Source organism: Eucyclogobius newberryi, unplaced genomic scaffold (assembly GCF_026437365.1).
Source record: "Eucyclogobius newberryi isolate DKJ021-1_F unplaced genomic scaffold, fEucNew1.0.hap1 SCAF_9, whole genome shotgun sequence".
NCBI classification, from domain to species: Eukaryota; Metazoa; Chordata; class Actinopteri; order Gobiiformes; family Gobiidae; genus Eucyclogobius; species Eucyclogobius newberryi.
Window position 1 is genome coordinate 33,265,436 of NW_027316532.1, and position 13,377 is coordinate 33,278,812.

The 13,377-nt window shown below is 42.2% G+C and overlaps 2 protein-coding genes across 2 annotated transcripts in view; one reads left to right on the forward strand and one right to left on the reverse strand.

Annotated features, from left to right (window-relative positions):
- plin3 (perilipin 3) overlaps window positions 1-13,377 on the forward strand; it is a 292,037-nt gene that overhangs the window by 159,818 nt on the left and 118,842 nt on the right. The gene's annotated exons all lie outside the window — the stretch shown is intronic.
- sema6bb (sema domain, transmembrane domain (TM), and cytoplasmic domain, (semaphorin) 6Bb) overlaps window positions 1-13,377 on the reverse strand; it is a 127,748-nt gene that overhangs the window by 56,178 nt on the left and 58,193 nt on the right. The window contains exons 6-10 of the mRNA XM_072437991.1: window positions 9,317-9,415; window positions 6,316-6,406; window positions 5,488-5,607; window positions 4,640-4,728; window positions 2,697-2,914 (exon numbers count right to left, since the gene is read on the reverse strand). Coding sequence (XP_072294092.1) covers window positions 2,697-2,914; window positions 4,640-4,728; window positions 5,488-5,607; window positions 6,316-6,406; window positions 9,317-9,415 — 617 coding nt within the window. The remainder of the gene's footprint in view (window positions 1-2,696; window positions 2,915-4,639; window positions 4,729-5,487; window positions 5,608-6,315; window positions 6,407-9,316; window positions 9,416-13,377) is intronic.

The window sequence follows — 13,377 nt, forward strand, 5'->3', positions numbered from 1 at the left end:
AATTTTCAAGGTGACAGGCGTGTCTGGCGTAGCAGACAGGTCCACTTCAGTCTATAAATCTAATGCATTTCAAATGTCTAAAAAGTGTTGGTGTGATTAAATCCACGGCTTCACTGGGGAAGAAGAAAACTCTCTTATTTCACATACATAAGACTCCCACATAATAAGAAAAGGCAAAGCTTTGTATCTACCACAACAAAAGCAGAAAGTATTGATCTGGAAGGCATTAAGTGCAACGTTAACTCCATAAGCAGTTCAATGATTCATTTTTATTGATCTTGTCAACATAAAATAAGTCCCATTTTGTGTAGTCAAGATTATTTGATCGATAATCCTGATTATACAGGCCAGAATATTTTGTAAAACAAACAGATAATTGTGGGAATAGTTAGAAGCAAAAATAAGTAAATCCCATAAAGTAAGTAAATTCTAAAAAAGCAAGACTAAATGTAAAGTGCTTTGTCATCTCTTTATGTCACAATAACTTGTATGTAATCATTCAGCACTTCAGCAGAATACTTCATGTGCAGTGAACACATATTGAACTTTCCCTGTCTTTTATTTACCATCCCTTGTGCATTAGGAGTCATCCTTCAGTTGTGATCGCAAACACAGCAGTGGTGTGTGTGTGTGTGTGTGTGTGTCTGTGTGTGCGTCTGTGTGTGTGCGTCTGTGTGTGTGTGTGTGTGTGTGTGTCTGTCTGTGTGTGTGTGTGTGTGTGTCTGTCTGTGTGTGTGTGTGTGTGTGTGTGCGTCTGTGTGTGTGTGTGTGTGTGTGTGTCTGTCTGTGTGTGTGTGTGTGTGTGTGTGTGTGTGTGTGTGTGTGTGTGTGTGTGTGTGTGTGTGTGCGTCTGTGTGTGTGTGTCTGTCTGTGTGTGTCTGTCTGTGTGTGTGTGTGTGTGTGTGTGTGTGCGTCTGTGTGTGTGTGTCTGTGTGTGTGTGTGTGTGTGTGTGTGTGCGTCTGTGTGTGTGCGTCTGTGTGTGTGTGTGTGTGTCTGTGTGTGTGTGTGTGTCTGTGTGTGTGTGTCTGTGTGTGTGTGTGTGTGTGTGTGTGTGTGCGTCTGTGTGTGTGTGTGTGTGTGTGTGTCTGTGTGTCTGTGTGTGCGTCTGTGTGTGTGTGTGTGTGTGTGTGTGTGCGTCTGTGTGTGTGTGTGTGTGTGTCTGTGTGTGTGTGTGTGTGTGTGCGTCTGTGTGTGTGTGTGTGTGTGCGTCTCTGTGTGTCTGTGTGTGTGTGTGTGTGTGTGTGTGTGTGCGTCTGTGTGTGTGTGTGCGTCTGTGTGTGTGTGTGTGTGTGTGCGTCTGTGTGTGTGTGTGTGTGCGTCTGTGTGTGTGTGTGTGTGTGCGTCTGTGTGTGTGTGTGTGTGTGCGTCTCTGTGTGTGTGTCTCTGTGTGTGTGTGTGTGTGCGTCTGTGTGTGTGTGTGCGTCTGTGTGTATGTGTGTGTGTGTGTGTGTGTGTGTGCGTCTCTGTGTGTCTGTCTGTGTGTGTGTGTGCGCGTCTGTGTGTGTATGTGTGTGTGTGCGCGTGTGTGTGTGTGTGTGCGTCTGTGTGTGTGTGTGCGCGTCTGTGTGTGTATGTGCGTATGCGTGTGCGTGTGTGTGTGTGCGTCTGTGTGCGTCTGTGTCTGTCTGTGTGTGTGTGTGTGTGTGTGTGTGTGTGTCTGTCTGTGTATGTGTGTGTGTGTGTGTGTGCGTCTGTGTGTGTCTGTGTGTGTGTGTGCGCGTCTATGTGTGTGAGTGTGTCTGTGTATGTGTGTGTGTCTGTGTCTGTGTGTGTGTGTGCATCTCTCTGTGTGTGTCTGTGTGTGTGAGTGTCTGTGTGTGCGTCTCTCTGTGTGTGTGTGTGTGTGTGTGTGGTGTGTGTGCGTCTGTGTGTGTGTGTGTGTGTGCGCGTCTGTGTGTGTGTGTGTGTGTGTGTGCGTCTCTGTGTGTGCGTGTGTGTGTGTGTGTGTGTGTGCATCTGTGTGTATGTGCGTATGCGTGTGTGTGTGTGTGTGCGTGCGTGTGTGTGTGTGTGTGCGTCTGTGTATGTGTGTGTGTGTGTCTGTGTGTGTGTCTGTGTGTGTCTGTGTGTGTCTGTGTGTGTGTGTGTGTGTGTGTGTGTGTGTCTGTGTGTGTGTGTGTGTGTGTGTGTCTGTGTGTGTGTCTGTGTGTGTCTGTGTGTGTGTGTGTGTGTGTGTGTGTGTGTGTGTGTGTGTGTGCGTCTGTGTGTGTGTGTGTGTGTGTCTGTGTCTCTGTGTGTGTGTCTGTGTCTGTGTGTGTGTGTGTGTGCGTCTGTGTGTGTGTGCGTCTCTGTGCATCTCTCTGTGTGTGTGTCTGTGTGTGTGTGTGTGTGTGTGGTGTGTGTGCGTCTGTGTGTGTGTGTCTGTGTGTGTGTGTGTGTGTGTGTGCGCGTCTGTGTGTGTGTGTGTGTGTCTGTGTGTGTGTGTGTGTGTGTCTCTGTGTGTGTGTGTGTGTGTGTCTCTGTGTGTGTGTGTGTGTCTGTCTGTGTGTGTGTGTGTCTCTGTGTGTGTGTCTCTGTGTGTGTGTCTCTGTGTCTCTGTGTGTGTGTCTCTGTGTGAGTGTGTGTGTGTGTGTGTGTCTGTGTGTGTGTGTGTGTGTGTGTCTCTGTGTGTGTGTGTCTGTGTGTGTGTCTGTGTGTGTGTGTGTCTGTGTGTGTGTCTCTGTGTGTGTGTGTGTCTCTGTGTGTGTGTCTGTACCTGTTTGGAGGCGTGGAGAACACCCCCAGGATGATGTCCCGCCCGTGCATCCTGATGACGGGGCTGGTGGAGTGCAGTAGGTTGAAGTAGAAGTGCGAGTCACCGGGGACAGAGCAGTTCAGACGCGCTTTGAGGAACGACGTCCACTGCTTCTCCAGCACCCGCTGAGAGCCCCCCAGGTCGCGCTTACACACTCTGGCCACACGGGACACCACCACCTGCAGAGAACAGGAGTCAGAGCTGAAGCAGGTGAGGGACTTTACAAAGCACTGACTGCAATTCACAAGATATTTTACATTCATATTCCGACCAGACAATGAGGTAGCAAACATAAAACGAGAAAACAAAAACTGATAAAACAGTCATAGTAAAATAGGGGCCGAATATACTGACAACAAATTATCTTTATTATATTATACTTTTTGGAGTATTATTTTTAGTGTTAGAATAGTTTAATTTAAAGACAAATGTGAAATGTCTGTAAAATGAATCACAAAAGTACAGAAATATTAATTTACTCTAAACATAAGCATCGTTCTTCAAAATCAACATTCACATGAATATTATCTACATTACCTCTTCTGTAAAAAGTGAAAAATATGTAAATAGCATTTCTGTAATCTTATTTTCCAGTGTGCAAATGCATATTAGTTTTTCCTTTGTCGACTCATATGATATTTTTGAATGCTGCGCTTCATAAAAATAAAGAGCATTAACTCACTACCGAGATGGTGACATACACACATGTAACACACTCAATTGGTTGTTATTTAGATTATTCACCATTTGCAAACCAAAAAGGATTTTGCTGAAGCAACTTGCTTATATAAACCCATCCTAATCTAACGATGCTGCAAATTTCATATACAAATTACTGCATAAATAAAATGTTCTCATGTTTTTATCTTGATTATTCCTAATCAGCTGACTTTGTGGCTAATGCAGATAGTGCCTCTATAGAAAAGCCTTGCGGTCCACTTCTCTCTAACACAGCCACAGTCACAGCTTCATACAGATCCTCAAACAGCCACAGTGACAAGCCTTTAAGCTGAGCAACATTTCATGGCACATTTTACATCTTTAAACTCCGAGCGCATCTTCTCTGAGTCATTTGCAATTTGTGACGCATTTACCATTTTTTCATTATTTGTTTAAAATGGTAAATTCAGCATCAATATTCATGAAAATGTCAACACCGCTCAAAATAGCTTTGAACACCCTCACGCTACGCAACTATCTTTTACCCCATTTTGTGTAAACATGTCAAGCCACAGGCCTCACATTAAGCATTCTTTGTGAATTTATTAGAGTTGTAATTATTTCATAAAGTTGCATCCCCCGATGGTGAAAGGGGAGAATGCAGTGAATAGGAATAGCTTCTTCAATGCAGTGAGCCGTTGTTTATTCAATCATGTTTGAATCGTGTTGGATTAGATATTCAGACAAACAAATATGAGAATAAAATGTCAAAGCAGCCGAGGGAAAAAGGGTTTTTAGCTAGTTTGTTGGTTTTTTTAACTGACAAACAACTTCACATCTCAGTTAATTATTGCTTCTTTAAAGTTGCACTTGGGGGCAAACTTGCTTGTCTTCATGGAGACATTGCTTTGTCTGGAATGTTCCACAGTATGGCATTAAACGCATCTTTAATTTATTAAATAGCAGGTATTTAACTGTAACTTGGTCTGGAGGAGACAAGTACTAAATTAAAGTTATTTTCTCTAAGTTTTGATATCACAATAAATGGGTTTTGACAAAAATAAACAGCTAGATAAATTAAAGTATTAATTCAGTTGCTTCCATTGCTCAAAAGTCAGCACAATTATACATCGCCATCGCTACATTTGACACTTTAATAGTTCCCAAAATCTGTGAAACACATCCCTTAAGTTGGTTCATTTCTTTTCTCAAACACATTATCCTAAATGTTTTTTTTAATCTACCTTCTCTAGGTAATTGAACTCCATGGCAATCTCTCTGAAGAAGAAATAGATGTGCGGGCCCCACTCCACGGCGCTGACGAAGTACGGCTCTGCGTTTGAGAGAAAGAGAGACACTCAGGTGAACACGGCGACAGGTCTAATGAAGTGTAAATGGAGCATGAAGACAGCGGAGCATCATTTGGAGATGCACCATTCGCTCCCAGGACAGAGGCCAGTCACAAAGAGACACAGGCCATGGTTAATTGTATTACACCGTGAAAAGAGGATTTTACACAGAAATAAACACATTATGGCAGAGATGGAGAGGACACGAGGAAGGAAAGGGAGGGAAAATATGCTCCAATACATTACAATACTCTGGGAAAGTAACTATATATACCTTTTGATTCACTCGTATATGGCATGGTTATGATCAATAAAGTATTTCAGTCTGTCAATATTAAATGCAGTGTAATTGTTAAAATCAATATGGCCTTGCAGGAAAAACATGTGGTTTGGAGCACTGTTAAATGGCAATGATTGAAAATTGTGATTGTTCAATGAAATTGTTAAGTGAAAAAAAATTCCGATGAATGTCTCATTGCCCAGCCTTACAGACACCTTTAATCTGCTGGCATTCCCAGCGTCACGCTGTTTCCTTGACCTTAAATGTAATGCAGGTTGTCCCTCATGTCCGTGCACTGACAGATCTGTGCCTGGTGACCTGAGCTCCCTCTGACAGAATACAGACTCAGCTCTCTGTTCTGGGGTATTGATCCCATACACAGCTCTTTAAGAACATTTAGGGAATGTGCCCTCAACAGACACCAGCGCAGCAACACAATCATAACATGGGCCCGTGTGTGTACCTCTGAACCACTTGGAGTCATGTTTGACGGTGCGCAGGGCCAGACTGTCCCCGAGGCTGCGGTAGATGACTGCGTCGATGGCCAGGAAGTCGGTGACCGTGGCTGTGAAGAGGTTTCCCTCTGTCAGAGAGACAGAGCTCAGTGAGAAGCCTCCAGTGGCACCAAACAACCAGCAACACAGAACAACCCCATCTGCCTCACTAACTAACACTCAACAAGGTAATTGTAGCTACATCATTATTATTCCCATGTCACACTCCCACACAAAGTATAGCATTTGAACATCACATAATGGTGTGATGTTAAGACAGTAATAGCTCTGCGGTGATCATCTGATTAGATTACAGGAACATTATGAAGGATGAGATTAACAAACATGTTGATATTCATAATTTAAAGATGTTTCTTATGCAAATACTATATCAGAGCATGCATTGGATTATTTTATTTGAGAGAAAATGTGTTAAGAAACCAAGGGATTTAAAACCATTTGTGTTATTGTGACAGGTGTTCTGCAAGTTAAAGACAAACACTTCAACAAGCAATGTAACAACAACAAGTAGTATTTTCAAACTCCACTGAAAAAATATTGTCTTGAAAATTGCATAGATGACAGGACACAGGTCGATGATTAGTAGTAAATCAATATAACAACTAATCTACACTCAGTATCCACTTTATTAGGACATATAAGACATATGAATGGTCTTCAGATAGAGTCAAAATTCAGATTATTCAGTGAGCAGTCGTTCAGTCCTAAACAGTGGCTAGTATATAGATGTAAAGTAGTCTAAATAATTCATTACTGAAAGTGTATGTTCCACTTACCTGCGAACAGAGCCACGTTGGCATGTTTGGGGTCATACGGACAGCGGGCCATCCCACTCACTGGGTCCCCCACCATCTCCAGAGTGTCGCCCTATGCCACATATACACACATAAACCAGTGAATTGCACAAAAAACAACCAAATCCTCAACAACATCATGAGGACAAGCCACCAGAGAACGGCAATTAGCAAGCTTTAGTGTAAGTGCTATCTAATGATTCACTGGTGGCAATTAGGCCCAACAACAAAAGCCTCATGCATAAATAAAACAGACAACACAGGCACACTTTCTAGTCTGACCTTTGCACACAACGCATTTGGCACATACAGTCCTGTTATAAAACATGAACATGAAAGAAAGCTATCAAAAAGTGTGAAATCAAATAATTTGTGTTTCATTAGAAAGTGCTATAAATAAAGCTAGCATTTCAAACGAGTCTCCAGAGGAACAGAAAGTGTATCAGGCAGGGACAGGTGTAGTCTGCAGTGCGAAGAATGTTATTAGTGTTTGACAGATAATGGGCAAACTATGCAGTGTTTTTACTACTGCACTGCTATAAAAGTGCAAGGCTGAAAATAAAAGTTTTTGTTTATTTGCGGTTCCTGAGTCAACAGCCTTCATCTCAGCGTATAAGGGCCATAAAGTTATAACATTTCAACATTAAAGTCGTAATTTTATGAGATTGGAGTCAAAGGTAAAAAAAAAATCCTAAAAATTTACGAGAATAAACTCAAAATAAAGACAACATTTTCCAGGGACTGACGTTGAATCTTTCCAAAGTCACAGACGCAGAAACGCTTTCACTTTCAGCACCACGGGCAGGACGCATGGAGCTTGAATTCAAAATGAAGACAAAATCCCACAATAGATGTTGAACTTTATAATGTGGGGCTTTTAAACATCACAAACAATAAATTCCCCAGTGCAGTGGCCCAATGTTGTTAATGGCCTGAGTGCAGAGCTCAGCTTCTGGGCACTGGGCAGGACACAGACTGCACTCAGAGCACAGCCACAGGTGAGGGAGTCTTGGACGATTTTCACCCTTGACTTCTGCCTCTTCACCTTTCTAAACTGTGCACAAAGTCACCGTTCATATGAGTTATTTGTGTGTGAGGTTTTACAACACAGCACTCCGGGCTTGTGGAGCCGTGCTCACTGCACAGCCAGTGCTCCAGATCATGTACAGTGGGGCCTGAGGGCGTTTAGGACGAGCTGCTGTTTATGTTTTGCAGAATTCGGGATCAGGGACTAAACCCAATTTAAGCTCTGTGTATTGGACTATCAAATACACATTTGGAGACAAACCGTGTGCAGTTCAAAGATGCTCTTAGTCTTGGAACAAAGTAAGAACATAATTTGTGTTTGTTTTGGGCAAATCTTAGCTGCCTCACAGGTGGTTGGGTTGTGTGTAAAATGACTCTGGTGTTGGGTGTCGTTGTTGGAGTTAAAGCCATGGCTATGTGTAAACCCTGATTAGCTAATAACTATAGTATCCTCTCATTGTAGTTATCAGCCTGGGCTACATGGGTGTGTCAGGCTGTGGACCAAACACTATCCAAGCGTTAGACAGGAGAGACTAAGCAAAATAAAATGTAATATTTGAATTTATTCAAGATATAGCTCCAATAGTGAATGAAATGTGTTTGTTTTGGTCACAGCCTGTGGATTGAGGAGATGCACAGACTGAAGACAGCTGTATTTTGTGTGAATAAAAAATATTCAAAAAACAACCAAACAAACCTGAACTAATTTGGTGCATTCCCCAAAAACATATCACCACCAAGCGCCACTATATTGTGAGGAGTTTGTCCAAGGGATGTCCAAGGGATGCCAAAAAGGTTAGAATTGCAGGGCTCCTCAGGCCGCTACAGGGGCTGTATAAACGTTATCCACAATGAGTAAGAACGGGGAAATGAAAATTGTATTGTTTAAGCCGGATGTCATTAGTTGTAGATTGATAATTCGTTCAGGCTCAGCAGGTCTTGAATGCGACTGTAAAGATACGTCTTTACGGCTCCTGCAGCTCAGACCAAATGTGAAGGAAGAACCAGATTTACAAGTCTCAACAGGCAACAAGCTCAACAGACCACAAAGTTTAACCGCCAAAAATAACACGAGTTGTATCAAAGAAAAGAACAAGGCTTGTGTTACCAGCAGAACACAGATACAGTCTAATCAAGCTGTAGATTCAAATGGGATTCAAATCATCTTAAAAATTGTTTTCTACATTGTGAAGATTGTGGATTTCTTGAAGTCTAAAATATAGATTGTGAGCTGTGTTCTCTGCAGTTAATTACAGTACATACAAAAGTACATTGTATTACACTTGTATAATAAGGAGCAGTCAGATTAAAAAGAGACTTGTGAATCTACTACATTTGAGGTGAAAACACTGTTGTGGACTCTGTGCTTTCTGAACTCTATGATCAAAAGAATAAACAGAAAACAGGAACATCAAACTAATTAATATGTGGCTGTCATTACACAATGCAAAATATGCAGATTGCCAGATTATAATTAGGAAACAACATTAGTCACTTGAATTGCTAACTGTTCACATACAAAATGTGTGATGCTTGTCAAAATCATAAAAACAACAAAGTAGTTAAAATAAGGTTTGTCACAATAGCTCCCACAACATTTCAAACAGACAAAACAGTGTTTTTAGTGTTTTCTTGAGAACTTGAACATTGTCTATTTACAATATTATTTCACATATAAAAGTGAAACCTTTCAGTGTTGCTACAAAATAGGATTCCTTAGTGAACTATGTATAAGACGTTAATGAACTAAAAACATTTGGATGTTCATAAACCATGTCCTAAATGTTAGTACAATAATTAATAAACTGTTAATTAAACTGTTTAACCAAGTGATAAATGCCAGTAAATGCCTCATTAGTGCTTATAAACCGTAGAAAAAGATATTTTAAAGTCTTACAAGTGTTTATCCAAACTAAAAGACAAATGCAGTATTAGTGACACTGTGGCCTGTACTCACAGTGTAGTTGGCACAGAGCGGGTTGAAGGCGTTGGTCCCGCACACAAACAGTCCTCCTCGTCGACTGAGCAGCACCTTCATGAAGTTACGGCACTCGTCCTGAGAAAGGATAAAAGAAAATACACGTTTAAAAAGTAGGTTTCAACTTTTCCGAAGATGATGATTCAAAGTACTCTGTGAAACGATGCCTGATGTGTGAAATTAACTGTGTCAATCATCTTTATAGAGCGAGCGCGCAGGCGGCTCACACACGAGGCAGCGGCTGATTGACAGACGATAATCCAGGAGCAGGCAGGGGAGTTTCAATAAGCTACAAATTTATAGGCCGCTTAATTATCCAGCACAGGCATATAAATGGCATTAACGCGGCATAACATTATTCCAAAATACAGCTTTTGTTTGTGGTCTAGACAAGGGCAACTACAGCAAAGGTGAACAAAGGAGTGTCTCACATCGCACTCCAGCCTTTGCTACAGAAATACTGCTTCAACTGTGACTGCAATGACTGAATGTACTTGTTCAGCTTCTGTGAGTACCACCAGGCTTTCTCTAGCTTAGTGGGGGCAAGGGCTGCAAGATGTGTCGCAATTGAAATGAACCGGCATGCTTGTTGGCGCTCCTTAGTATGACAAAATTGTGATTGTAATTCCTATGTGATACTATTTAAACTATGCAACGCTCCAGTCTGCGCTTGCATTACTTTTGATAAACAAAGACAACGTTTGTCTGTCGTTTAAAATGTAAATACATTCAAATGATGCCTTGTAGCAGTAGCCAGTTCCTCTGCCCGGAGCGGTGCCCACTGAACACACCACATGTTGCGGCCTTTGGCTGTGGTGCTGTTTGGACATTATTCACATAGTGGCAGAGAAAGCCTTTGGACTGAGTCACTTAAAGCTGCAGAGTGCTCCATGTCTAACACTGTTGTGATGTGCACATGTGACCTCTGCTCGGAGCACACAGCTCTTTACACTGTGCTAATGATCCTGCCGCTTTTATAGGCCCGCTCATTATTCTCACATTACCAAACCAGCCAGTTACATCTAATACAGTCAAGCACCAAGGATTGTCCACACTGGGAACGCTGTTAAACATGCAGAAACAAAAAACATGAGTAAAAAAGCCCACATAAAGGTCTGAAAATGAAATGACTTTTCTAAGTCCAAGTCTGCTGTGAAACTAAGATAAAGTAAACGCAATGCATATTAACTGTTGTTAACTGATTATTGTTCTTCATTATTGTGATTGGATGACTAACTTAATCCCCACAATGCAAAACAACTAATTACAAGTTTCTAATTTGATCACTTAATTATTCTTCCTGCCTAATTATTTATGAGTCATCCAAACTTGAGATGAAATGTTTTTTTTTTATACAACTTTTTTTTTTAAACAAGTAATCTGTACCAAGTAAACTCTCAATTTGAGATGCATAAAATGAATGAAAATGGGTCTTGAGGTTTTTTCTTAGTAACAAAGACAAAAAGAGTTTTATTCATATTGCAACACAAACACAATTGCAACAAGCTAGACTGCCTTGACTGCACCCTGCAGATTATAGTCTGCTGATGTTTGTTGCCTTGTTGTAGAGTTGATGCTAAAGTGCTTTATCAAGAGGCCTTCCCTCAGAGGACCAGAGGCAGAAGGAGTGAACAGGAAGAACCTCTCCAGACACACTCTCCACAGACACTCCAGCAATGTGATAAAAGCCATACTTGTACCCAGCTGGGACCCAGACTGGAGCAGACCTCAGGGAGAGTCGAAGGCAGAGCAGGAAGTAGTGCCAACACAACAAAAGAAGAGTCCCGTAAGCGATATGCGTTTGAATGTACTGTATAGAGTGTTGTGAGGACTGGGTCGACACACTTTTTAAGCCTTTGCAATTAACATAAAAGCAAGGTGGTCTTTTTCAATTAGAGCTGGATTTCTCTGGAGTGGAACAAATAGACACGGATTAACTCACTTGATTCAGATAGATAGAGCTTAATATAGTTAGAAAGCAAAGCAAACACACACATAGCCAAACACATTAGCAAACTATTCTTATTGTTATATATTATTTGAAGTTTGTAGGGATTGAATCTACAACCTTCAAATAATATATAATAAGTTGTGGGGGATATTTACAATGTATACATCTGGAGCAAACGGTGGCTCAGTGGTTAGAGTGCTCACCTTACACACTGAACATTTATGGTTTGAACTTGGCTCGGACCAGCGCACACTTCCCCTCTTTGCCTAGCGACTGTGGCGAGTTAGCGCTTGGACATTGGTTGGAAAGGCAGCCCCACTTACATCAATCTACACCAGGGCAGCTGCGACTGCACGAGTACCTTAGTGTGTGGAGTGAGGGGAAAAAAAAAAATCAAAGCCATTTTAAACGCTACATCAAACAAATGCGTTATCAAATATAGTGTCGATGTGTCTCAACCAAGCCGGCATTTTCACTCCGCTTAAGGCCCAGTATTGTTAACCATCCAGCCGCCCTGATGAATGAAAATATCTATCGACTGTCAAACCCATTCAACAGCCCTGTACATGCAGACGGCGTCACTATAGGCTCCGCTGCCTTATTGATTTGCACTAAATCTCGCCCAAGGTCAGGAGGAGGAGGCTTTTGTTCTGCTCTGCATTCAGTCTGTGGTTTTGAACTTTAAACACCACAGAGAGAGAGCCATGGTACTTCCAGCGTGCATTGGCACTTGTGTGAGTGCAGAGTGAGGGGGCTGCACGCGGGGGCACGAGCCGATTTGCCAAGCCCCTCGCCCCAGTCACCACGGCACCAGCAACACCCCCCATACACATAGCTGGGAATGTAATATAATGCCTAGTCTTATTATTTTAGCCAACACTGCAACTTCCTAACTACTACAAACCGCTTAATCAATTCTGCAATTGGTATTTAGCTTTGTGCTTCTACTACTTCCACATCTAAAGCCAGGTTTAAATAACAATCTCAGTCAAACCAATGCCAATGAGTTCTACTGCTATGGACAAAACGATGCCATTACAGCTTGGTATTTGTTGGCATTACTGTTACTACTACCACTACTACAACTAGCTGCAAATGCAAGTACTGACATCACCCCAAAGACATTTTCTGATCATCACAGTAAGTCATTTGACATTTCGGTTTCATGTGGAAGAGATCAGAGGAACACTGGGAACACGAAGCCGGCCTGACTGTTATTCCAGATGCCCCGTCTCCACTTCCACTTCCCTCTGTGTCGTATTAATTTACAGAGTAGAAAACCAGGAGCTCGGGAAGTGTTTGCATGTGCGACTCGGCGGACGTTACATGCCGGTGCGTCGACTGAGCGAGAGGTGCTAAATCTCGGCGACATGTGACGAGCTGAGGGCGCAGCAGTGGATCTCGGCACGCCACAGATACAGCACGGCGTGTTCGAGTGTTCCCGTGTAGGTTAGTGTTGGTGGCAGCGCAGATGCCCGCTCGTGTGTCTGTGCTTGTGGGTGAGGCATTTGCATACGGCCTGTCGACGGGCTGGCGCAGTCTGTCAGCTGCCTGCTTGGGTCAGAGCTGTGATCACAAAGCCAGGCCCAAAGCTCTTAATAAGAAAACAAGTACAAGTGCGCAAGCAAAACAAGCAGAACAAAAAAGGGGGTTGTTTAGGGAGGAAAACAAGCTGTGGACCTCTTCTGTCACTGGAGTTGCTGAAGCAGTCTCTTAGCAAATGCAATCTAATTTGTGGCAAAACGCTTACACAGAATGTTTTTGTTGGTGCGTGCTATCTTTAGAGATTAGGGATTTAAAGTAGACATATTATGCCTTTTTCAGGAGCTTATTATCGAACCATAATATGAGCGTTCTTACATTTCGTTCATTATAAACCGTACTATTCTCTAATAACATTAAATAGCTTAGAATAGAAAATATTAATTTACCTCCAGTTCAAAACTTCAGAACTTGTTGTATTTTACCGTAACAACCTGTGTTTTTAATTTTGAAAGTGGCTATGTGTCATTTTAGAAACTTACAGGGGTCTTCATTTGTAAAAAGTCACAGCCAAGTACAGGCTTGTAGACGGAGATAGGGGGTGGGT